This window comes from Megalobrama amblycephala, linkage group LG3, assembly GCF_018812025.1.
Source record: "Megalobrama amblycephala isolate DHTTF-2021 linkage group LG3, ASM1881202v1, whole genome shotgun sequence".
NCBI lineage: Eukaryota > Metazoa > Chordata > Actinopteri > Cypriniformes > Xenocyprididae > Megalobrama > Megalobrama amblycephala.
Window position 1 is genome coordinate 30,731,777 of NC_063046.1, and position 27,746 is coordinate 30,759,522.

The 27,746-nt window shown below is 37.5% G+C and overlaps 1 protein-coding gene across 10 annotated transcripts in view; it reads right to left on the minus strand.

Moving 5' to 3' along the window:
- Window positions 1–27,746, minus strand: part of tcf12 (transcription factor 12) — a 144,763-nt gene that overhangs the window by 94,531 nt on the left and 22,486 nt on the right. For 6 of the 10 annotated variants that reach the window (XM_048185070.1, XM_048185072.1, XM_048185073.1 and 3 more), the window contains exon 4: window positions 1,605–1,678. The exons of 3 other annotated variants lie outside the window; for them this stretch is intronic. In XM_048185070.1, the coding sequence (XP_048041027.1) occupies window positions 1,605–1,678 (74 nt within the window). Of the gene's footprint in view, window positions 1–1,604; window positions 1,679–27,746 lie in introns of those variants that run through there. One more of the 10 variants, XM_048185078.1, reaches the window with a different exon arrangement.

The window sequence follows — 27,746 nt, forward strand, 5'->3', positions numbered from 1 at the left end:
AAGTTGTCAATCATCCCGCATTTAAATGCGGTTGTCACTCCTGAAACTTACGGTGTGTACATGGCCTATATGGTATTTCTTATGAAAAACAGTAGCCTAATTACATTTAGTATAAAAGTACAAAGGCACAAATGCTAAAGCTTAATAACAAAAAATAATTATTTTCTATTATTTATTTAATACATTTAATACATAGCTACATTAATAATATAACACAATTTGATATGAATATCCCACACTTCTGCATCAATACCATGATGCAGTTAATGGTAAATGATGGTGATTTGTAGACTGAAAAGCCTTCTAACTTGATTGTTCATGGCACAAAGTTTCTCGTATTTATCAGTGCTCTTGAGAATGTCAGCGCGGTTTCTCAATGGATGTCACAGCGCTGTTTAGTGATTGTGTGATCGAGACCAATCAGCGAGTAAAAACATCTGCTATGGTAAGCTCGTGCTGCTCGAGCTGATAATGATCCGTGTGGCACAGATCAAATGCTGTATCGTTCTGCTTTTGGCGCATAAACATTATATTGAACATTTATCGAACTTTTGTTGAGAATTTATATCGCAATAATTATCATTACCGTTTTATTGCCCAGCCCTACATATTGTGAAATATATGATATTTATGTTAAAATTAAGTTATAAAGATGGTTGTTATAAGTATGAATTACCTTATAATTTATGGTGAAAATACAGTGTTCAAAAGTTTGGGGTCACTCAGATTTTATATTTAAAGAAATAAATCCATTTATTCAGAAAAGATCATAAAATTGATCAAAAATGACAGCAAAGAAACTGTTACAGTGATACAAAAAATGTGTATGTGATGTATTTCAAATAAATGCTTTCTAATCATCAAAAATGTCTCAGGGTTTCCACAAAAAACTATAAAACTTCACAACTGTTTTCAACATTGATAATAATAAGAAATGCTTCAAATCAGCATATTAGAATGATTTCTGAAGGATCATGTGACACTGAAGACTGGAGTAATGATGCTGAAAATTCAGCTTTGCTTCACAGGAATGAATTACATATTAAAATATATTCAAATAGAAAATGGTTATTTTAAATTGTAACAATATTACTGTTTTTTGATCAAATAATTGCAGCCTAGGTGAGCATTAGAGACTTCTTTAAAAAACATTAAAAAATCTTACAGACCCCAAACTTTTGAACGGTAATGTTCCACAAATATGTATTGTCTTAAATTTGAAGATAGCTTGTATTTTTAATTATGGTGAAAAATATTCCCAGAAGCCCCTGCGTGAAAGATCATTACATTTGATTATATTTTATTTAAACCGTTGTTTCTTCTTATCAGTTATCAACTGCATATGTAAAGTGAGCACATCTACCAACATAATCTTACAGATGTGGTCTCTTTCTAAATGAATTTTAGAGGAAATGGACGATATTATTATAGTAATAGAAATCCTGTAAGCAAATCAGACACTACGGTTTCATTTTGCTGAGGACAGATAACTCTGAACTGGACAAATGGAAATGCACCGCACTGGTGTCATCGCAGTAGCTGTCGTGTGTGTGTATGTGGCGAGTGAGCTGAGGTGAGGCGAGGCGAGGCAAAACCGGTCTTACCCTAGAGGACTCATAGGACGGGCTGGACTGGCCACCTGAGGCCCATGATGCCTGGCTTGTCCTCTCATCCATACCTGTCCAAAACACAGATTCACAACTCCATCAAAAACATGCCCACCCAATACAACCTTAACACAGCGACAACCACAGACAAAGAGTGCAATAAAAAAAAAAAAAATGTTCATCAGGTTGCTTTAAATAAAAATAATAGATTTTTGTATTATTATTTGGGTTGTTAATTTAGCATGAATTTAGTATATTATATTAAAAATAATGAAATAAAAAGAACTAAATCAATCATGTACACTGATCCATATGTCTGTGTGAACAGAATTATGTTTAGTTGGAAACGCATATAAACGGTGGGTTGGGGGAAGGGGGGTCCTCTGTCACTATAGTTAATAAATGAAGAGTTTCTAATGTATTTTTAGAAAGAAAAACATGCCTCAAAAATTGTGTTCTTTGCACACCAAATAAAGCAGCTAAAGGAACACTACTGTAAACTGTTAACTAAAACTAAAACTTAAAAAAAATAAAAGTATAAATTCTAGATGAAAAACCTAAACTTAAATTGGAAAATGTTGCCATGACAAATAAATTAAATAGTTTTAAGCTGTTACTATTACAATAAAATAAATAAATAAATGAAATAAAAATGAATGACTAATAAAAATGAAAAAAGCAAAAACTGAAATGAAGACTGAATATATAAAAATAAAATAAAATACTATACTAGTATATAAATAATACTAAAACAACACTGTTCTATTTTGCTAATTTAATTAAAGGGGCTGTGTTCCCTCACAGTAAACCAACATTACCGATGACTGTATTCATGAGACTGATCAACTTCAGCAAACTTAAATCTAATGAATCGTTCTGATGATAACACACTAGAGAATAATACACCTGGTGAAACTTCAAACGGTCACAGTGAAGCGTTCTGCTGTATTCTGCTGCATTTCAGTGGAACAAAATCATCTCATGTATTATTTACTAATGCATTCACTTACTGACAATTAAACTGCATGTATTTTCTGAAAGGAAAACGGGGGAGGGGGTCAGTATTTCCCATCGTCATTCTCTACTGGACTTTCCAGAGCCGATGGTTGACACTACAGTACACGTGAGGAGTGGAAATGTTGAGCTCATGGCGAGCGGTGGTGTCCAGCACGGCTCTCTTGGCAGGAGTAAAGAAAAGAGTGCAGCGGAGCCGTTAATCCGCTACACTTCCCTTCAAACGCTGCACTTTACAAGCCGGCCATGGCGCGTCATTTATTTTGCTTCGCATAAATCACTTTCAAAAACGCATCGCTCTCTTTCCCGCGCTGACGAGCTTGTGCCGGTGCAGCCGGGCCGCTCGGAGTTGTCAGTGATGTATTGCCGAAGCTCATCAAAATAGCTGAGCACTGAAAGTTTGATAAACCTCATATTTTACAATGCTTCTCGTTCCAAAAGACAGCCACAGAAAACACAGAAACGAATAAATAAATAAAAACGTAAAGTTGACGCAATTGACTTGATTCAACATCTGGTACGTGATGAACAAAAACAATATCTGGCTTTGAAAATTACATTTCGCTGAGCCTGTTGGGTAAAGATATATGATTGCTGGCTTCTTCAGGCTGTTTGAGCCAATATTGTTGTGCAGGTAACAACATTCCGCTCTTCAGTCTCATGTATGAGCCTCAAAATTGCAGAGGAAGAAAACATCAATATCTCTCCACACTATTGATAATCCATGTTTGTCATTTCAACAATTCTTTTTTATCTGATTCCAGCCCATTATAACATGCAACATGAATCAAATGAGAGTAAACAATCAGGAGGTGTTATGGTGGTCTTAAACACTATCACTGAGCAGAGGGTTAACAAAGCATATCAAATAAATTTAGCGTTATTTTCATAATAATGTTGACCATATGCAAAACTGCAAGTGATCCTTGTACTGCATAGCTAAGCGTGATATAAATTGAAATCGCTATCAACTGAACATTTGCATACAGTGAACAAACTATGTACAACGAAAGTTCAATTGCTGTTTACTGATCTATTTATACATTCATACATGCACACCTCCCGTTCTTTACTATCCATTCATCCATCATTCGTCTTTCTTTTGATCTATCATTTCTTTTTTATTTCAACATCCTTTTTCTTTCCTTCTATCTATAAGACATTTTTTTCAACTGTACCTTGTTCTCTTTCTTTCTTTCTTTCTTTCTTTCTTTCTTTCTTTCTTTCTTTCTTTCTTTCTTTCTTTCTTTCTTTCTTTCTTTCCCCATCCATCAATCCATCCATCTATCCTTCCTTCTTACTCCATCCATCCATGCATCCATCCATCCTCTATCCTTCTTACTATATCCATCCTTTTTTCCATCCATCCATCCATCCATCCATCCATCCATCCATCCTCTATCCTTCTTACTATATCCATCCTTTTTTCCATCCATCCATCCATCCATCCTTTATTTCCTTCCCTACATACATCAATTCATGCATCCATCCTTCTTTTTCCTCTTTCTTTTAATTTATCCACTCATATTTTTATATCCATCCTTCCTTATTTCTATCATCTATTCTTCTTTCCTTCCCCATCCATCAATCCATCCATCATCTATCCTTCTTTATCACTATAACCATCCATCCATGCATCCATCCATCCATCCATCCTCTATCCTTCTTTCTTACTATATCCATCCTTATTTCTATCTATCCATCCATCCATCCATCTTTTATCTCCTTCCCTACATACATAAATTCATGTATCTATCCTTCTTTTTCCCCTTAATTTACCCACTCATCTTTCTTTTTATATCCATCCTTTCTTATTTCTATCATCTATTCTTCTTTCTTTTTCCAATCCATCATCTTTCTTTCTATTAATCCATCCTTTTGTTTTCATTTCTTTGAATCCGTCTTTATTTTTTCTATTAATCCATCCATACATCCTTTTTTCTACCTTCCATCTTTTTTCCACTCATTAATCCTTCTATCTTCCCATTTCGTTTAATTCATCCACTCACCCATCTTTTTATACATCCACCATTCCTTATTTCTATCATCCATCCATCTCTTTTATTTTTGATCTATTCTTCCTTCTTGCTTTAAATCCATCCATCCTTCTCTTTTTATAGCATCCTTTCTTCTTTTTCTTTCCCTTTCTTCCAATCTTTTTTCCATCCATCTGTCCTTCTTTCTATCTCTTTCTGTCAATCAATCCATCCAATCCGTCCAACATATCTTATAAAAAATTTCTGCCCTCACATGATTAAAACAGGCACATAAATATCTTCAAGTTAAAAAAGGCTAGAGAGAGAAAGCGAGTTCCTCGTTTTCCTTAACACAAGGTCTAACACACATAATCAGTGTGTGGGTGTGTGTGTGTGTCTGATCTAATACCAGAGACAGTGTACAGACCAGAGCCGTGTGTGTAGCAGAGCAGGTCAGTCACCACAGGGGCCTTTAAAACTCAGACTGGGGTTTTTCTCCCCATTAGCACAACCCGTAAAAAATTAGGACTGTACTTCACTAAATTAGCATGTTTCTGGATAATGTTTGGTAATATGAAAGAAAAATTTTCTGACACAATATTAGGTAAACAAAGTCATATTTTAGTGCACATGTTAAGATTTATAGAGCACAAGAAAAGAAAAAAAAAGAATAAATAAATGGGAAACAAGAGCAAACAGATTATGAGGCAGAGGCTGGGAGGTGTAACTCATTCAAGAGTCGGAGCTGGAATGTGTAAAAGGGGAGACATGTGTTTAGTATTTGCAACAGAGGAAATGACCTCATAGGGAAGTTCCTCTCTGAGGACCATTGAGGAATTTTGTATATATATTTACAACACTATCATCAATTGTATTCCTGCAAAAATTATCAGACAAACAAATAATCTTGCTTATACGAGTAACGCTGGGTATAACAAGCTAACTCTGACAGATCTCATACAGAGAAACAGAAAGTATTTGTGTGTGTGTGTGTGTGTGTGTGGGTGTGAGAGAGAGAGAGAAACAGCCACCTCCTTTCTGTGGTTTAGTGTGTTATGAGTCAGCTGCTCAATTTAACCATCTGCCAAATCACTGAGGACCGATGTCATGAGATGTTCTACGTCAAGGTCAGTGATTGAAAAAACTTGCCATTTCCCAAACGGCTAATTTACAACTACTCTTTTTACTTGAGCCAGTCTAGCAGTGCAGGGCTTCACCTGCTTCTATAGCTTTTCTTAACGGCCATTCATCACTTTTATACCAGTAGTCTGCCCTACAATCCATGTGTGAGAGGTTTATAAAACATACACTCTTCCCACTCGACTAGTGTGAAACATTACTGCTGCAGAGCCGGCGGCCAATTTCCGGCAGCTCACACAACCAATATGCTCATTTATTCACATTCCCCAGTCCTCAGCTGAACATACAGTACGATTTGCTTTGAATGATTTCCTGAATTGCAAAATACTTTGACTAATCAAATTGGCTTTAACCATTTTAGCTAATGCAGAACACATCTGGTCCTGGAATAAACAGTTTCTACCTATAAACGGAAGTTGCGATTTACTTTTAATCTCTATTGTGATGAATATGAGTAAAATGGCTTTTCAAAAATAAAGAAAGAGAAAAAAAGTAGGGCGGGACTTGATTTTGTCTATCAGAAATTGATTGGATTGTTGGATGGTTGTGGTTTGCTATTGTTGTGATGTCATGTGAGTGACAGGTTGTCACACCCTCACACCAGTAAACACGTAATCAGAAAAGAGATGTTGTTGCAAGAGGGAGGTTAATCGTTTGCAAAATAAAAGTCTGTGTTTACGTAATATACGTGTGTGTTCTGTGTATAATAATTATGTATATATAAATACACACACATACAGGTATAAAGTTTAGAAATATATGCATGTATTATAAATATATATATTTATATATATTTTATATTACATATAAACATAAATATTTTATACATAAATATAACATTTTTCTTAAATAAATACATGAATGTGTGTGTATTTATTTATACATAATTATTATACACAGAACACACACATATATATTACGTAAACACAGACTTTTATTTTGCAAACGATTAATCGCGATTAATCGTTGCAGCCCTAGTTATTTTGATTAAAGATTATGAAGGCACATGAATTTTCAGGGGAAAAAATGATATGCATGGATAAATCAATTATAATAAATTACAAACCATGGTTAGTTGATGGTCCAAGGTGGTCTAACAGCCTTGAAGCGATAGTTCACCCAAAAATGAAAATTCTGTCATTATGTATTTACCCTTGTTTTCATCCAAAAAACAACAACAACAAAAAAAAAAAACAGTTTTGTTCATACAATGAAAGACTAAGGGATCCAAAACAGCACTGGTCCCCAAGGTCCCCAATGTAAATGCATGGACAAATTAACATAAAAAAAAAAAAATTGGAATGTCTTGGAGGCGAGTTTTTGGGTGAACTATCCCTTTAACAAGTTTGACCGAAATTGTCAAGGAGGTCAAAACAGCCAAATCAAACATCTAGACTGACTACACTGCTTTGCATAGGACTGCATTAGAAGAGCAAATGTAGAAATAAAGTGTAATTTTATGTTTTTCATTAAAGAGAAAGTTATTTTAATGTCTAATGTTCAGTTATTATCATGGAAATTTAGAAGAGCATTCGAGTTTTGTGGTTACATGATGACCATGATGTATATTGCTTCACTGAGAAACAGCTGTGCTAATGCCAGTACTGAGACAGTCTTTTCTAATTTGTCCATTCCATATGTTACATGTAAGGAATAATTGACGATGGGCCTTTGAATTCTTAGAAAATAATGCACACCCGAGGTGGTAATGGGAAGTGGAGTGGCTGTTACACCTCGGGTGTGCATTATTTTCTAAGAAATCAACGGCCCAGAGTCATTAATTCCGCTTATACTATGGTTGCCACACCTCAAGACACTGTTTCAATGTTGTATTTCAAGACATTTGTCAGGTTTTTGTCCTTAAAACACACTTGTGTGTGGGACTCATTTCTTACACATTCAGAACTAGTAATGAGTTCTGTAACTAGTAACTTGAGCCTTGATAGCAGAATAATACAGTTGATACAGTTATTAACGCAGTTGAGAGAGAGAGAGAGAGAGAGAGAGAGAATAAGCATATGTGAATTAGCCTACCTGAGTCTGTGCGTCTCTAATGACAGCAATGTCTCTACTAATAGAGAAACTATAAGTTTATCTACCTCAAGAACCGCACAGTTATTATCTTGCTGGTGAGAAATATTATGTAGCTTTTAAGTTGCTAAACTATGTTACCAAATAATTCGTCAGAGCAGCGCTGACAAAATGTTTCTGTGCGAGTGTGTGTCCGTACAAAAGAGTATGTGTGTATGTTCGAAAGAGAGAGAGAAAAAGAGCGGGAGAGAGTATGTCCTTTCAGGACACAATAAAACGTATTTTGTGGTTAAAAAAAAAAACATGACAATAATTTGTCGTTTTCATCCTATTGTTTACTATATTTATTTGCTTGGTCAGTGTCATTGTGGGTTTTGTTTCTTTTTTTGCGGTTGTAGGCTTTAGGACTTATTGAACTGAAATCATTTGGCGAAGTGATATGGAACTGCAATGCGGTCAAGACCTGCCTAGAACTACTTGAGCCATGCATTTCCCTGAAAATAATTGCAATGGTGGTTAACCAATCAGATTCGAGCATTCAACAGCCCTGTAGTAATAATACTAAATACACGACATGATTGTCTTTAGCACTAATAACACGTTGCCAGTTATCTAACACAGGAACGTGAATGCATTAAGTTGGTTTCAAAAAAACATTAACTGTTTAAATGAACTTGTTTTAGTCTGGTTGTACGGATCTAAACTAATTGCGTGGAAAAGTTTTCTTTAATTAAGTTAATTGAACAAACCACTTTTTCGAGTATAGAATCTGCTATCCGCCAGATCCTGTTTCATCTGGAGTCTTCAGCAGGGTATGCACTAATTGCACATGTATAATCATGTACGCTGGAGTTCTAAAATCAAGGCCTCTGATAGGCTCTCAGCTCACTTTTCTCCAGCATCGACAGCTATACGTGCATCATATAGCTCATCTTTATAATTATTTCTGAGGCGGAATTTTTTTATGCTTAATTATGAAAATTAGCTCCAAAATAAATGCAAATTATGCACGCATAGGCATCCCGACCTAACTGCTGTGGATTCTGCGCTCGAGCACGATGCCAAAGAGCATTCATTTACATGCAGCTCCCATCCAGAGACGGATTTAAATATGGATTTAACTTGGCACAGGCTTTGCCTTGTGAGCAAATCTTTGTCTTTCCTGTTTTAGCGTCTGGCAACCGTGAGAGATTCTTCTTTAACATTGTTTTACTTCTGCATTTCCAGACTAATCAAGACTTTTTCTCTAATTTGCTTTCATGGAATTACTGGGGATTTTAAGAGTGTCTTTGTCCTGTGTGTCAGCTTTAATGAGGAAAAAAAGCATGACGAAAACCGTCAGTAATGCATGGTGGTGTTAATAACAAAAAGACTAGTCAAGTGAACGGTTTTGCATTGGGGCAAAAAGGCATAGTGGCGATACAGTTGGGAAGGGAGGTCTGGTATTTACAGTAGGCTAAAGTTATACAGGTATAGCAGGGATTTAAAACTCAACCAAAATATTTGAGAAGTTTTGCATTATAATCGAGCATGTGCAATAAGCATGATGAGATTTCTAAAAGAGAATGAATATCATGGGTGAATACAAAATAAAAAAAAAGCAAATAAAGTGGTTTTGATTAAAAAACAAAACAATAATAGAACAATATACTAAATGACCCCAATAATTACTTTTAATGAGTGTTTTTTTTTCATTAGGATATCAGAACTGTTGTTTCACCCTGTAATATATTCTATTTTATATCCCTAAAATTTAGAATTTTATTTAAAAATCTTTTAAAAATGTATATTTAAAAAAAATCTCACCATGCAAGTGATATAATCAAGTCATTGTATGTATAATGAATTGAATTTTTAATGAATTTCTGAAATAAATAGATTCAGATTCCTGTCGTTAACTCACATGTGCATAATAATTTTTGCTCAGTTATTGGGCGCCCATGTTATGTCCTTCATATCAACAGCGTTTACATGAAATGTGCTTAATAAGGTGAACAACATGCAAATCATGACCAACTCATGAACACACATGTAACAGTGAACCGAACTGATCGCTCATCACATCAAATGCTGCACATACGAACACAACCTTCACTAAGAGGCAAATATTTCTCTTGGCACAGTCTGGCTCTCTTCTGGATTTTAATTGTCGAACAGGTGTCCACACCCCTCCACAACAGACGCACAGTGAGGGGGGTAGAAACAAGGGCAATGTACCAATTGTTCCAGAAGCAAGTGGCTCACTTATGTGCTCTGGCAATGAGGTGACTGGAAAAAAAAGAAACACATTCATTATTTCAATTGACCGTTGCCTGCCACTGCTGCGAAAACAAGCGCCCCAGACGTGACATCACAAAGCCCAAGGTCTGAATCGTTCGGTGGAATTTGCTTCATGCCAAATTGCCACGGAAACCAAACATTCCCCTCACAGGCCAGACTGCCGCTGCATCAGGGTTCAGCGGCAAAGCTGCAATCAATACAGAGCCGTGGGGAGGAAGCGCAGAGCGGATAAATGATGTGAGCGCAGTGCCTTGAGAGGTACAGCTTCCCTCACTGGCCTCATCAGGAGGGGCAATGAAATCCCAGGACTGAGTTGTGCTCTGCAGAGAGAGATGACTGCTCAGGTCTCATTAGTGTGACTGATACCATACAACAGAACGACACTTACTCATCTGAAATAAGATAAGACCGACCGACGGGTACCACAACTAAAGGAGGTGGCTAAAAAATATTTAGAGGAAAGGAAAACAATTATAAAAGCTCAAAGCTTGATAAAAATCCAATACCTTGATATGCAAAATTACATGGGTGTACATTTGGCTATGAACGGACAGGATATATATCCTGATTTTGTATTGTGGAAATTCAGCTGGATAAAAATTGGATCAGAGATCTAGTTACACTAGGGGTCTCTTCAAAAACTACACTTTATGCTGCTTTAAATGTAAACATTTGGGAGTAATACAAAAGGGAGAACAGGGAATGTACTTATAACTAGTCAAACTATAACCACCCTATTTTAACTATATCTAATAAAGTGAAGAAACTTGGAAACAACTGAAATCTGAAAATTAAACTTCAGGCCCAAACCCATTTCTACCCCTTACCTCTTCCTTTTCCCCTACCCCTCTGTTTTGGGCGTTCACGTGAAGGTGTAGGAGTGTCTCAATTCTCTTTTGGTTGGAGAGGTAGGGGTAAGAGCCAGATGAAGAGCGCTTCAAATGAAGATTTTCCGGGATACCACTTCTAACAAAGGGGTATGAGAAATTTCCCTGCATACCGGCTACAGCAGCAACATGGCTGCCTAAGCGAACAAGGAGATCCATAAATGTACATATTTTTTGGCATTAATAAGGATTTTAACAACAAATAATCATTGGTTTTATGGTACATTCAATCTCGTGTTCACATTTACGGTCATATTCTTTAAAGAAACATTTGCAAAAAAAAAAAAAAAAAAAACTTCGCTAAAGTCACAAATTTGACTGACTGCATGATAGTCCCACAACATATTTTCATATCTGATACCTGGTGACTTGACAGCATATACCATGTCAAATAAAAGTCCAGTGGCAGGGAATTTGCTTATCTTTTACCGCACGTCTGGTATCAATGCATTGTTTTCTTGTGGTTATGTCCATGAATACGTGAACATGATGTAAACCAGTGGTTTTCAAACTTAGCGTGACCCATAGCTAAACAAGCCAAAATTAATTCATTTAAAGCAAAACTGCAAATAAAGCGTCATCTCAACCTACCTCTCTCATTAGCACCAATCCATGTTTCTATATTCGCAATGTATTTGGATGCTAAACTATTGTTTATTACGTAAGGTAGGCTTTGTACTTCACGTGCGTTCCAATATCGACAGAAAAAATCTTCACATGAGCAAAGATGTGCTTGGCAACACCACAGTGGAGCGGTGCTCACGTTGAACGTGAACGGTATTTAAAATGAGCAATGTAACTTTCAATATGTTTCACTGACTGTAGCCTATTTTATTTTGATGGGATGCGACCATAGACTGTAAAAAATTTGGACGTATTGTCCGTGACATCACCCGTAGATTTCTGAAAAGCATTTCTGAAGCGAAAAAGCGGCCGCTGCCATCTTAGCAGCACGTCATCACACGTCTCTCCCGGATAACTGAAAATGGGCAAAGAGACGGGACGTGGTTGGAACTGAGGTGCCTGGTTGCAGAAAACCGTGATCATGTTATTAGGCTAATGAGCTATCTATCTATCTATCTTATTAATAAAGAAAACAAGTTATATCATTAGAAAGTTCTAAAGGTTACTGTTAATCTATGGTGTATTTTTACGATATAGATGTTCCAGCAACAGTAATATTGTCATTTGTGTCAGGTGTGCAAATGAAACACACAAAATCAAAACAGGACTCCATACCTTTATAATGAAATAGCGATCGCGAGATGAATCCAATCCATTGACACTTGGGTAAAATGTCCATGAGCATCCATTGAAAAACAACAACACTTTTTGTCCACAAAAGCATTAAATCCATGAAATATTGATATATTGCCCATTGTTTGCATCATATTTCTTCTGAACGATCTGCCTTCCATCATTGTTCTTCTAGAAATTATGCAATATGAGCAGCATTTATGTTGTAAAACTGTATACGATCATATACATTGGACACTCACAAACAAACTAAGCAGTTCTATCGGATTTTGTGGAGTCTTGAGAGGCATATTCTCCAGCCATTGTCATTGTAGTAAATCTCACGAACAAAACTTAAAGCCAATGCCAAGACGATCCAACAACGTGTGTTCTGTTCACAGATGTACATCTGTCCTGACCATAAGCACAACAAGCCATTTTATTTGATAATTACATGAAATAATCTCAAAAAAGCACAAGTTCAGCGGCTGGAATTAGCTGAGGTAATGTGACGGCTCACAGACAGCAGTGCAATCTGCCTGTCACTAAAGTGACCACGCCCCTTAATTATGCAGAACTTTAAGGCTTATATAATTTAAACGGATGAGTTATAAAAAAAAAATTCACCCCCCTCAGAGTTGTCATGAAGGGCAAAATTAACTGTATAGACCAAAACCACAATTTGTACCAGGCTGTAAACATGTTTTTCTGCTGTAAAGTTGGCCATTTTAACATGGTTGTCAATGAAATTCTGCTCTCGTTTGGAGCCTGTCCCTAGAGGCCAGTCGATGAATTAGAGTTTAAGTCACTTCCGTATTGGCTTCAACTGGGGGAGGTTGCTGCTTGGATGCCAATTAAAGTTTGCAATGCTAGAATATGTGGTGTGTGTGAAGCGCTGGCACGATCAAACAGAGGAAACACAAAATACTGACATTTTGGTCATAGGGTGGAGGAGAACGCTTTTGCCGGTATTGAGAATCGAACCTGCAACCTTCAGGTTACAAGTCTGACTCTATAACCATTAGGCCAGAATGCTGTTGCTAGACAACCTATTAAAGTCAATAGGTAAATTTTGCATACCAGATGCACGTAAAAGATGACTTTTGCGTATAAAGAGCAGGCAGCATAAAAGCATGACCTCATGCTATAGATATGCAGTACTAAGGGATCGGGTTGTCTGATCTCAGATAAGTTCATGCGATGTTTGCCGGCAAGCTTTATGCACACGCTGGAGCGCTTAATATATATTTTAAATGCTCATTATTATGGTTTAGTATTTCTCCCTGATTAATCAACTAATGGTTTAGATGAATGACTAACAGTAGTAGAGATCGACCGATATGGGTTTTTCTATAGCCGATGCCGATATTTAGAGGTCAGGGTCAGCCGATGGCCGATATGTACTGCCGATTTTTAGGGCCGATATCTTGAAGTTTTCCCCTTCATTTGCATGCTAAAAAGTCACACTAATAATAAGTGGATGCACAACATTTCTAAACTTAACATCATTTATTGAACACTGACTTGAACCATCTCTCGAATCTTAATTTTGTGCACTGCACTGGTTTTAAATAAAATATTTACCCAAAGTTATCCAAACAAATCAATAAACTGACCAAGTATTAAATATATAAAACAGGTAATATAAAAAAAATCTGTCAATCATTTACATAAAAGTTTTAGAGCATTTATTAAGCAGAATTTTTCAAGTTTGTTATAAATGCAAACTTAAATATACATTTAAATAAAATAAATACAACTTTATAAATAAAAATCTATTAAAAACTTTGTCATGCCTTGTATGCAAGGACAGTGCTAAACTCTTAGTGATTTCTGACATTCTTAGCGGTTAACGTTAGACAGGCTTAACGAGGATAATAACTGTGCGACATATATATAGGCCTATAGTCATTGGTTGGAACACATCACTTTATTAGGCTGATGTCCATTTTTATTCGCATTACACAGTTGATAGAAACACATGCAGATGCGCATATTCTTGAGCTGAATTTTCATTAATACAAAGTTGAATGGAAACCCGGCTATTGTCTGCATCAAACCATGCTTCTGAACAAATGTCATATACTTCTGCGCAGTGGCGTAGCGCAAATCTGCACGGCCCCCCCGCAAGCCGAAAGTTTTTTTCTCCCAGAGATGAATTTCAACATAATACGCTGATAACGGTATATAACTGTCTTAATTTATTCCATTATTTCTCTTGTGGCCCATACATACAGTGAAACAAATGAGAAGAATAGTATTTCATGTTAAACAGCTTGTTTTTTTGTTGTTTTTTTTAAGTCGGTGCTTGAAGTAAAGCTGCTCTTAATTTTCATTTATGACTGCAGTGTTAGGAAATATTATAGACTGTTAATCATTTTAATTATATGTCTAATTCATTGTATAATAGACCTAAAAAAATGTTTAAAACATTTTCAAAGGAGGAGCTGATAGCCTGATCTTTTATTTATTATCCTCAGAGCACGTCAGTTATGCGGCGATGCGCTGTGAAATTATTGCAGGGCAAATTTATTATAATATTAATTTAATAATAAAAGTAGCTTTCCTAATAGTAATAATAATAGACTAGAAGAATGTAACAGGCTTACATTAATTGGAAACGCCAAATCCTCTTAATATTGCCAATATTTGTTGGAGTAACGTAGCCCTCAATCACGCTGCAGTGTTTGTGAGAGCTGCTGCCTTCTCCACCCCGAGCACAGAGTGAAATTCTCAGACTCCGATATATAGGAAAAAATAAAACAGAACTTATAACATTGGGGCTAATATGTTTGCAAGCAAGCTGCTGGTAGTTTTGGACTACAGTCCTTAAAGTTAACTACAAGAAAGCGAACCTTCAACCAGCTGTATCATTATGCCAGTTCCCGACGGTTCAATGCTATTCGTTGTTTCTTTCACTAAGTGAAGCAACACTTCATAGTTTACTAGTAATATATAGTAAATATATAGCCATAGGACTTTGAAATATCAGAATTTAAGCCTTAGGCTACCTTTATCTCCCAGGACTGTTGTTGAATCTTCCAAAAGTTTCAATTCACATGCGGCAGCAGCACATTCCACCGCACCAATAACACAGGGCTGCCCGCGGACGTGCCTGGCTTTAAATCGGCGCTACTAAACACGGATATCGGCCGATGCCGATATATTAAAAAAAGACAAATATCGGCCCGATATATCGGCCGACCTCTAAACAGTAGACTAGGGAAATCATTATTCGGGGGCAGCCCCTACACTCTCAATAATGCTGGGTTGTTTAAAACCATGTTTGGGTCAAATATGGACAAATTCAATCTTTGGGCTTAAAATTTGAATTTTAAAAATTTAAACCAAAGGTTGGGTTTGTCCATATTCGACCCAAACATGGGTTGAAACAACCCAGCATTATTGAGAGTGTAGGGGCTGTCCCCGAATAAAGATTTCCCTAGTCTACTGTTAGTCATTCATCTAAGCCATTAGTTGATTAATCAGGGAGAAATACTAAACCATAATAATGAGCATTTAAAATATATATTAAGTGCTCCAGCGCGTGCATAAAGCTGTTGTTTTTTTTTTTAAAAAGTGTAGGTAGGGGTGTAACGATACGAGTTCACGATACAATACGTATCACGATATTTTGAACAAAATGAAACTCAAATTCAAACAAGATTTATTCAAAAAACATGAATAAATTTCAATAATTTTCCTTGTTGTACATACAAGATCATATTTCAAGGTTTAATAAAAACCTTCTGTATTCAAATTAACAGCTGAATAGGGCTGTCTGTCACTGAAAAAGAATGTTAAATTTAACATGAACTTATGAATAGGGGCTGTTCACTTATCGCGTCTAAAAACGCGTGGAAGGCGCGGCCGCACCGCTTCTCCTTCTTTCCAAAGCGCTTGCGCTCCCGTGGCGTCGGCCGTTGCTATGCAACCATGAACTGAGCTCTCCAAGAGGATCAGGATGTTTCTGCAAAGGATAAATGATTTCTAGCCCTTGCATTAGTTTTACTACGAGATATATTGATGGAGATAAGATATAAAAACCACCATGTACAGCTATGATCAGCTGTTCGGCTGAGCTTTTGATGTTTTGTTACAGAAAGGCCATAGCTGATCGGTTGATTCTTGTCACACGACCTGCGGTGCGCTTGCGGCATTCTGAAAAGTTGAGAATTGCATGCGCGTCGCGACCGCGTTGATCCCATTATGAGCGCGCCTGCCGCGCGGCTACATTTGAAAAAAATAACTGACTTGCATGCGGAAAAGACGCAATATGTGAACGGCCCCACAGAACTTCTTAAAGCAAAGCATCGCAAGCGTCTTTTGCTTTTCTGTGAGCACAGCTGTTGCTGTGCACTGCGGTGAAAGAAAGCCACGACTTTTCTCACGCAACCATGCAAGATTCAATGTGTGCCCGAAACACTGAACTAGAGAGCTGATTGAGACACACCATTTATATGCGGTGACAACCGGCTTTTCTCACTGCCACCTTGCAGAGTAGGTCACGTCGGCAGCTCAACCAATAAGATTAAACTGCCGTCATATCGTAAAAGTATCGCCATCACTCTACGATGCATATCGTAACATGTTTGCATCGCGAAATATCGTACTACGATAAATCGTTACACCCCTAAGTGTAGGCTATTCACATGTGCATCTGTATGATTTTAAAATAATGCAACAGTGTAGGTTTGGTTTTGACACTGGTTGGAGACAGTGTCAAAACCAAACCTACACTGTTGCATTTGGGGATATACTGCAGTTTGACAACATAAGAGAAATGCTGGTTGCGTAAAAGGCAGTATGAAGCACAGTGGTAGTGACAAGGGAGTTTGTCATGGCTAGAAAAGCGTCTTCATTAGACCGGCCTCCTCGCTTCTAACTGCAGCGAGTCATATCACGCTGTCTGTCACACATGGAGGACACTGAAGAATCACACCAACACAACAACAGCCTCTCTGTACACAAGTACGTGTCACAAAATCTCACACACACACACTTCTGACACATTCATGGCATAGAGATTAAATGATTGTGAGGAGATAGAGAGATCAACATGAGAATGGGTCACGCCAGCTTGAAATTAAAATTTAAAATATTGTGAAAGCGGGAGGAGGGCTGTAAAGTGCCAGGACTTGTTTTCCTACATGCAAACAAGGAGCTGTTTTGAGATTTTCAACAATCTGGTTATGTGCATCAAGGAGAGACTATTTGACTCTCAAAATAGCCCCACCCTGATCAGAAGGGGCGTCTCACTGAGGTAGATGCCTTGCCTATATATTATCTACATCTCATATAATATGGCCTCTTTAGAATAGTGCTAATTTTAACACGCGAGTAAAGTATGTTAATGTATGTGCGTGTTTTAATGTTTTTATTATTATTATTGCTATTATTATTAAAATACAATTTATTACACTAATGTTCAAAAGTTTCGGTTCAGTAAGATTTTTCCAAAATAAATAAACACTTTTATTCAGCAAGGACACATTAGATTGATCAAACATGATAGCAGACTTCAACTTTGTTACAAAAAATATATATATATATATTATATTAATCCAAGGATCCTGAAAAAAAAAAGTATGACGGTATTCACAGGAATAAATTACATAATTAAATAAATAAATATATATATATATATATATATATATATATATATAGATAGATAGATAGATACATTAAAAAAATGTTAAATTGAAATATTGTAATTTTTCTTAACAATATTACTGCTTAATAAATCACAGATCAGTTCTGATGCTGAATCAGTAACTGCTCTGATGGATTCAAAGTTTTTTTCTAGTGAGTGATTTGTTAGACTTTCTCACACTTGTGAGTCTTTCCGATTCATTAAAAAGAACCAGCTCATAAGAGAGATTTGTTTGCGAATCAGACCGTGCTAGTCACACTGAATGTTTGTTTGTTTTTTTGCTAGTCAGTTCTGCTGCTTTTTAAATGCAGTTCATGAGGACAACTCAATAGAATAATGTATTTTCTTGGCATTATTTCACAGTAGTCTGTTTTTTTTATTGCATGCCATTCAGACTGCAAACTTGCATTCCTTCAAGCAAAATAGGATTTCTCCAAAAAACACTGATTTAAAAGCAACACATGGTATCACCCTTAAAGGAATAGCTCACTCAAAAATGAAAATTATGTCATCATTCACTCAGTGGAAATATTCAACGTCTGCAGAAGCAAGAAAGCCAAACAAGTTTGGAACAACAGTTGAGGGTGAGTAAATTATGACAGAATTTTGGGGTGAACTATCCCTTTAGTAAAAGTCTAAACCTGATGTCTAACAATTTACTGTTTTGTCCTTTTAACACTAATACACTTTAAAATCTAGCCTGAATAAAAGCAGCAAGGGGACTCGTATGAAGCAAATTACACCCCAGTTACTCATTTGCTCCAAAATGCCAATTACCGATTTGGACTGACTCATTTGTGGCCTACATTAGTTTGCATATTCCCAGTCACATACGCCGAGTGCCGACAACCAGCACTTATTCTGGCATGCCCTTCAGCTCAGATAGCACACGTTATCTGAGATCTAGCCAAACAGAGAAAGGCTATGGAAAATGATCACTGGCCAGATATTTAAGGAGCCCTTGATCCCTTTTTGTCTAAAGAATCCCAGATATTAAAAGAGCCTGTGAGCACTATTATAGGATAGGTGTGAATGAAAGAATATTATATATATATATATATATATATATATATATATATATATATATATATATATATACGCACATGGGCTACATTGGGGGGGGGCAAGGGGGAGCAAATGCCCCCCATATTTTTCCCAATGTGATCTGTCAGCTCCAGTCCACTAATTTGGAGCAGTTAAGGCTCGGGAATACTTAATTTCCCCTCCATCTCATGCACAGTTGAGCGCGCAAGTCTTTCTAAGATACTCCGTTGCCCCCAGAGCGCACAAGCCTTTCAAAGATATTCCTTTCCCATGAGCGCTTAAGCCATTCAAAGATACTCCTTTACCCATGAGCACGTGAGCCTTTCAAAGATACTCATTTGCCCCCTGAGCGCGCAAGCCATTCAAAGATACTCCTTTGCTCATGAGCGTGCGGGCCTTTCAAAGTTATTCTTTTGCCCCCTGAGCGTGTGAGCCTTTTAAAGACACTCCTTTGTCCATGAGCGCACGAGCATTTCAAAAATACTCCTTTGCCCCCAGAGCGTGAGCCTTTCAAAGATACTCTTTTGCCCCCAGAGCACAAGCCTTATGGCCTCTTTAGAATAGTGCTAATTTTAACACGCGAGTAAAGTATGTTAATGTATGTGCGTGTTTTAATGTTTTTATTATTATTATTGTTATTATTATTAAAATACAATTTATTACACTAATGTTCAAAAGTTTCGGTTCAGTAAGTATAAATAAACACTTTTATTCAGCAAGGACACATTAGATTGATCAAACATGATAGCAGACTTCAACTTTGTTACAAAAAAAATTCAAAAAATTCAATTGTTCAAAAAGTTCAACCTTATATTAATCCAAGGATCCTGAAAAAAAAAAAGTATGACGGTATTCACAGGAATAAATTACATAATTAATTAATTAAATATATATATATATATATATATATATATATATAAAATGTTAAATTGAAATATTGTAATTTTTCTTAACAGGCTTTCAAAGATACTCCTTTGCCCATGAGCGTGTGAGCCTTTCAAAGATACTCTTTTGCCCCCAGAGCGCGAGCCTTTCAAAGATACTCCTTTGCCCCCAGAGCGCGAGCCTTTCAAAGATACTCTTTTGCCCCCAGAGCACGAGCCTTTCAAAGATACTCCTTTGCCCCCTGAGTGCACGAGCCTTTCCTGCTCCTTTGCCCATGAGCGCGCAAGCCTTTCAAAGATACTCCTTTGCCCCCTGAGTGCGCAAGCCTTTCTTGCTCCTTTGCCCATGAGCGCGCAAGACTTTCAAAGATACTCCTTTGACCCCTGAGTGCGCGAGCCTTTCCGGTTCTTTTTCCCATGAGCGTGCAAGACTTTCAAAGATACTCCTTTGACCCCTGAGTGCGCGAGCCTTTCCGGTTCTTTTTCCCATGAGCGTGCAAGACTTTCAAAGATACTCCTTTGCCTATGAGCGCGCAAGCATTTCAAAGATACTCCTTTGCCCATGAGCGCACAAGCCTTTCAAAGATACTCCTTTGACCATGAGCCCGCGAGCCTTTTAAAGATACTCCTTCGCCGCCCAGAGCGTGTGAGCCTTTCAATGATACTCCTTTGCCTATGAGCCCGCGAGCCTTTCAAAGATACTCCTTTGCCCCCAGAGTGTGCAAGCCTTTCAAAGACACTCCTTTGCCCATGAGCGCTCGAGCCTTTCAAAGATACACCTTTGCCCCCAGAGTGTGCAAGCCTTTCAAAGATACTCCTTTGCCCCCAGAGTGTGCAAGCCTTTCAAAGACACTCCTTTGCCCCCAGAGTGCGCAAGCCTTTCAAAGATACTCCTTTGCCCCCAGAGTGTGCAAGCCTTTCAAAGACACTCCTTTGCCCATGAGCGCCAGCCTTTCAAAGATACTCCTTTGCCCCCAGAGTGCGCAAGCCTTTCAAAGATACTCCTTTACCCCCAGAGTGCGCAAGCCTTTCAAAGATACTCCTTTGCCTATGAGCGCTCGAGCCTTTCAAAGATACTCCTTTCCCCCAGAGTGTGCAAGCCTTTCAAAGATACTCCTTTGCCCCCAGAGTGCGCAAGCCTTTCAAAGATACTCCTTTGCCTATGAGCGCACAAGCCTTTCAAAGATACTCCTTTGCCTATGAGCGCACAAGCCTTTCAAAGATACTCCTTTGCCCCCAGAGTGCGCAAGCCTTTCAAAGATACTCCTTTGCCTATGAGCGCACGAGCCTTTCAAAGATACTCCTTTGCCTATGAGCGCACAAGCCTTTCAAAGATACTCCTTTGCCCATGAGCACCGAAAGACGCGTATGGCGCATACACACGCGCACCGTCCATGGTCATAAAAATTTGGCTGCGCGGCCACTATTCCGAGAGTCAAAGCTAGCCCACAGTCTAGTAAACGTTTCTTGCTTGCGCCGACTGAAAACACATGAGAAACATCATGAGACAGGAGAGACTCGGACATTGCAGTACTGAACGGTCCATGCTAGGGCTGCACGATTAATCGCATGCTTTTGTCATGCGTGTCTCGTCAGTAAAGCCGGTTCTGTGATTAGCGGTAAATGTCCATCACCTGCTTTCAAATGGAGTGGCACTTAATATACAGAGCCGTAGTTCGCGGACAAGCTACGCAATATCGCGTTCGTAATCGAAAGAGATTCATCTGCGATTATGAACACGATATTGCGTAGCTTGTCCGCGAACTACGGCTCTGTATATTAAGTGCCGCTCCATTTGAAAGCAGGTGATGGACATTTACCGCTAATCACAGAACCGGCTTTACTGATGAGACACGCATGACAATCTCGTGCAATTAATCGTGCAGCCCTAGTCCATGCATGTGGATTTGGATAAAACAGTTAATCGATTTGAAGCCATGCCCGAACGCAGTTTATCCCTTCACAGTGGCATATAGCGGACGGGCATGCAGGGCTATTAAATTATTTGTCTTATTATAATGCTACTTTTATTATTAAATTAATATTGCAATTCATTTGCCCCGCAATATCATAGTGCAGCACCGCATAACCGACGTGCTGCGAGGACAATAAAATATTAGTCAGATAGCTTACTCCTCATTTAAAGAACAACTTGTTTAACACTAAATACTTCTCGATTCACGAAAAATACTATTTTTTTCTCACGACGGGCCACAACAGAAATATTAAGAAAAAAATTTAGATTCATCTCTCATTGTCTCTAAGGGAATATGCGCCGTTATTGCAGCGTCTGATGTCAAAAGCTCAGTCAGTTTTTACTTTCAGTTTCTGTAGTGAATAGGCCTAACTTCTTCACCCGCATAATTCTCACGCAAAGTTTGCACATTGTTTGTGTGATATCAACTGGCTCGCCTTCATGGTTTAAATGGAAATATTTTCAATATTGCGACTTGGCATTTTTCTTTATCACCAGTTGCTCGCAAAATGATGGATACTGATTCACATATCATCCATGTCATTTCCCGTGACAATAAAATTAAGTGAATTATTAAATAAATTAGTAAATAAACAAGCAAACTTAAACTTGCTTGCTTAAAATTTCTGCGAATAATTTGCTGATAATTTGCAAAAAAAATTATAGTCCCCCCACCTCAAGAGATAGATAGATAGATAGATATTAGGGCTGCACGATTTGGGGAAAATGTCATATTGCGATTATTGAGGTCAATATTGCGATTGCGATTTGCGATAGCGATATAATAAACAAATAGTATCATGAGTCATCTTGCTTGGTTCTCAATGAAAATACACACACAGATTACTGATAATGCTGAAATGTGTATTTCTCAACTCAAACTAGCAACAACAGCAAACAAATGCACAGCGTTTTCAAATTAAAATATTTTTATGAAATTAAATAACATCTTTGCATTACTGCAAACTTGTTATAATCCCATTTAAGATATTTGTTTCTTTACTAATCTGTAGTGGTTCAACGGATCACAAAACTCACGGTTCAGATCACATCACGGTTATGACGTCACAGATCGGATCATTTTTCGGATCAGCACAAAAAATAAAATTGGATGGGGGTAACTTAACTTTGCATTTATTACTTAGCCCACTTAAACTATTCTGATACCATAACATAAACTGCTAGCCTAAATAATACATTATTAAAGGTAAGTGAACAGACTGTAAAAAGAACAAATACTGTACACCAATTACAACAAGCATAGATAAATACTACATAAAGTTACAAATAAAGTGTAAGGTCTAACTGTAGTATTAATTTTCATGCACAGAAATGTAATAATTAAATGTAAAATGACACTGTTCATTGTATAAATTTAAAGGTCCCGTTTTTCGTGGTTTTTTTGAAGCTTTGATTGTGTTTATAGTGTGCAATATAACATGTGTTCATGTTTCGCGTGTAAAAAAACACAGTATTTTTCACATAATTTACTTATCTGTATACCGCTGTTTCCACTGTCATAAAAACGGCTGATGACTTCCTTGTTCTATGAAGTCCCTCCTTCAGAAATACGTAACGAGTTCTGATTGTGCCAGCGGTTCCTGTGTTGTGATTCGACAGCAGCTTAGCGCATCTTGCCCGGAAAGGTCACGCCTCTTACCATAACGTGGAGATGCATGCGCTCAGTGTTATTGTAAACATGTCTTTAATTTTACCCTATCAATTTGAGCCGGAATCAGACCCGGTGATTGGACTGCGGGATGAAAATAACAGCGTTTCGACGACATGGCGACAAACACACTCTACAAACGCAACTCTTGTGTATTCCTGTGGGCGGAGGTTAGTCAAAAAACTGTTTTAGTGACGTCATTAAAGAAGGAAGTAGAGGGATGTAGTCCAAACTGGCCGTTCGATGTAGGCGACTTCTGTTAAATAAAATATCTCGCTTGGCATTGAACTTTGAGCTTTAAAATTTTACAGATTTTATTTATACTCTAACAACAACATTACACACTAACTAAAGTTTGAAACATGGGATCACGAAGAACGGGACCTTTAATATAGATTAATCTTTGTTAAAGCTGTGTTTTGTTGTGTGATTTACATGACAGACAACAGCAGGTATTTATAGGTTGCTGTCACTTTAAGAGTAAGACATGCACGCACACATCGGACAGATATACATCCGAATTCTCACCTCGTTCAATTAAGACATAACTGAATGTGTTTACATGAATACTTGCTGAGAGGGGTATTTTGACTGACATAATGCGTGTATGTGACCATCCAAGTGCACTGAGGACGCGAAAGAGAAATCAATTTGGAGTTCGCGAGCTATAACGCGCCTCTCTCTCTCTCTGTGCGCGCGAGCCTGGTATGTATGTGCGTCATGTGCGCACCGTAACAGCGCTGCGTGCGATACCGAATTAAATCCTCTTTCCTCTTCAACCACTACTAATCTGGGTTTATAATCTTATAGCCAAAATATTGCCATATAACAGAGGTAGCGTTTTTTCTTGCCACCAGTTCAGTGACCGTTTGCTCCGCATCCATCTTTACCCGTTCTCTGCGCTGCACACCGGAAAAGTCATGACCATGCGCGCCACACATGCCACTGCCTAAACTGAAACTGACTGGTCTTCTTTTTATTAGCGGTGTATAAAATGGGCAAACAGCTCTCAGATAATGGGTTGTTGTTTCCACACATGTATTATTATTATTATTTTTATTTTTATTTATTAACTTATTATTATTTTATTTCATAAAATCGCAGCATTTTGCGTCATATAATCGCACAAGCTTGACATCGCGATTGCGATTGCGATATGATTAATCGTGCAGCTCTAATAGATATAGATATATTAGTGCTGTCAAAATTAGTGCATTTTTAATAAAAATATTTAGCGCAATTGACCCTTCGCAGGGAGTTTGATTGACAAGCGATCTAACCAATCATAATGCCGAATCTGCCATTTTGTCCGACAAAGCAGTCAGGAGTTATAAGATTAACCTCGGTGGACTTGAACTTGAAAAATGTGTACTTGAAAAATGTGTACTGACGTCTTTCCACGTTTTAAACAACATTCCTTCTCATGTTCATTCATGTTTAATGCTATAAATTAACTCGTAGGAAGAGATGATCGGTTCATGAGTCGCTTGAGCCGAGGAGCTACAGCAATCTGTCACGACACATTAAAGAGCCACAAAACTATTTTTATTGTTCGAATTTCTTAAAAAGAAAATTAAAAAAGAAATTTCTTTAATATCATAAGTAACCTGCTCTGTCATGTCTGTCGACGTGCTGTCAGTGTCCTCTTCGCTCCGCGATGTATTTTTCACTGTGTGTGGTGTGACAGCGCCTTGGCTTGTCGGACAAAGCAACAGTAACTAAAGCCGCGCACACACTTAACGATTGTAAGGCCGATTATGAATGTAAATTGATGCTTATGACTGATCGCGCTCAAACGCGTCCAGTCGCGTTCAGTCTGCGATTACAGTCAGTGTTCATATATATATATATATATATATATATATATATATATATATATATATATATATATATATATATAATTCATTTTTTTATGTTTCTGTTATGGTTAATCCACACCAGTATGTGTAAGCTCTTTACTCACAGTAGTGTTTCTAATGCTAAAATATAATTACTGTTGGGATTTAATGGATTCAAAGATAGATCTCACAAAAGTTTCATAGAAACTATTAGGAAGTAAATAACAACAGAGACTGTGGAAAAGTACAAAAAAACAATGCCAGCAAGAATACACAATGCATATATACACTCCTACTGTTGTGTGTTAGCCACTCTATCTGTTGCTGCTTGGCTACCTCATTTACCCAGCATGCCCGCTGAGCACGCTTCACTCCACCCCTCAAATTCCTATCAATAAAGAGTGCTACAGCTCATAATGCAGAGCCTTTGAAAAAAGGCAGGGGTTTAAATGTTTCTTTTACCTATCTCTCCCTTCCCCCTCCGTTCCATCCAGCAGAGGGGCCGTTAAGGGGTCCGGGCAGCACGGTTGTGCTGGATTTGTCTGGCCATGCCCAGTTCAGATGCATTAATCTAAACTCTCATTCTCTGCAATTTCCACACTTCCTTCCTGTGCTGCGGCCCGCACCATATGTTCCCAATCGCAAACGGAGGAAAGGTGCTTCTTCCTCCAACCTTGAGCCTCATCCGAGGAACTAAGGCACACAAGCCAAATAGATGAGAAATTTATCTTCCTCATAAAAAAGGGCCAGACTGCTGTGGGGCTTGCGGAGTAAATCCAAGAGATTTCCCTTCCTCTAACACATAATTAAATTGAGTTGTGTTAGAGCACACATTAAACAGCATATCTCTCCCTCTTCCCCCTCCTTGCGTTTCATAGGACAATGTGCAGCGTTAACTGAACTGAACGGTCTTCTCAAAGGAGCCTGATAACAAATCAAAACCATGATGCTTCAGCCCAGGGATGTGCGGTATGACGTTATAGAAATCTGTCGATCAGTTGAGATTTTTGCATTTGTGGTTGACTGATATGTTTTTTTGTTTTGTTTTTTATGGCAAATGCCGATACCGACGACTAGAGAACTTGGTGGCCAATGCATATAATAATAAAATTTAATGGTAGCAAATAATTGCTTAAATCAAGTAAACTTGGATTCTGCACAACATGTGTACATTCTACTAAAATATTTTACAAGAGAACCCCAAATGAACCCCAAAAGAACTGATATGTAGTCACATATATGTGTATCAGCTATTTTACAAGTTTTTTTTTTTTTCTTTTTCAAATGTTCTTAAGTTATTTGTACAGTATTCTGGTTGTGTTACACACAAAACATTTTTAAAATGAAAGTCCAGCAAAACATCTACACTACCGTTAAGAATACGGGGGTTGGCAACATTAATATTTTTAAAATATGTGTTTTATGTTTACAAAGGCTGTATTTATTTGATAATAAACTAAATAAACAGTAATGTTGTTTAAAATAACTGTTTTCTATTTCAATATATTTTAAAATGTAATTTCTTCCTGTGATGGCAAAGCTGAATTTTCAGCATCATTACTCCGGTCCTCCGTTACGTGATCCTTCAGAAATTATTTGAACATCCCGATTTGCTGCTAAATAAACATTATACTACTAACATTGTTGAAAACAGTTGTGCTGCTTAATATTCTTCTAAAAAAAACATACATTTTTTTCAGGATTCTGTGATGAATAAAAAGTTTAAAAGAACTGTATTTATTTGAAACAGAGATATTTTTGTAACAATCTTACTGATCTCAAACTTTTCAATGATATATAACAAATTACTCATACCATGATATACCTACCCCAGGCACTAAAAAAGGGAATGAGAGAGCGAGAAAGACAGAGGGCTGTATGTAAAGTGCTATTTTATCAGACGAAAAGTGCCTATGATTACTGCTGATTCTCAAGCATGCGCTGGATGCATCTAACACGCTGTGCACAAAAGGATTACACTGTCACACCCCCGGGTGCTTGCAATCAAGGCAGTGTTTATTGCATCAGGAAGATTTATTTTTATTGAGCTGCTCATTAGCAGGGTTTAATCAGAGCCCTATCTTATGACTGTTCTAGCACTGATATCGCATCGCTCATCAGCCGGGCCCGAGAAAAAGCAAACAAACTCAATCCTTCCCGCTCCGCAACTTTCAGCCTCTTCTCCATCACATACAAGGATGACACCATGAATATGAATGAATCACGTAGATATGCAACAGCATGTGAATATTATAATATTCCACAAATGCAGGCACGTGCTCCAATGCAACACCAAAAGAAGGCCATTACTGAGGGAATATAAACAGAAGCTAATTGTAAAAACATGCCTCTAACACATTTTTACAAAACTCAAAAAAACCATAAATACATAAAATTCACTGCAATTTACAGCTAAAAATACTGTTAGTGGCAGTAAAATGACAAAATCTTTTATTCCTTTTCACACAAATCATGATTACAGGGGCTGATTATGAATGAATTAAGACTAGTG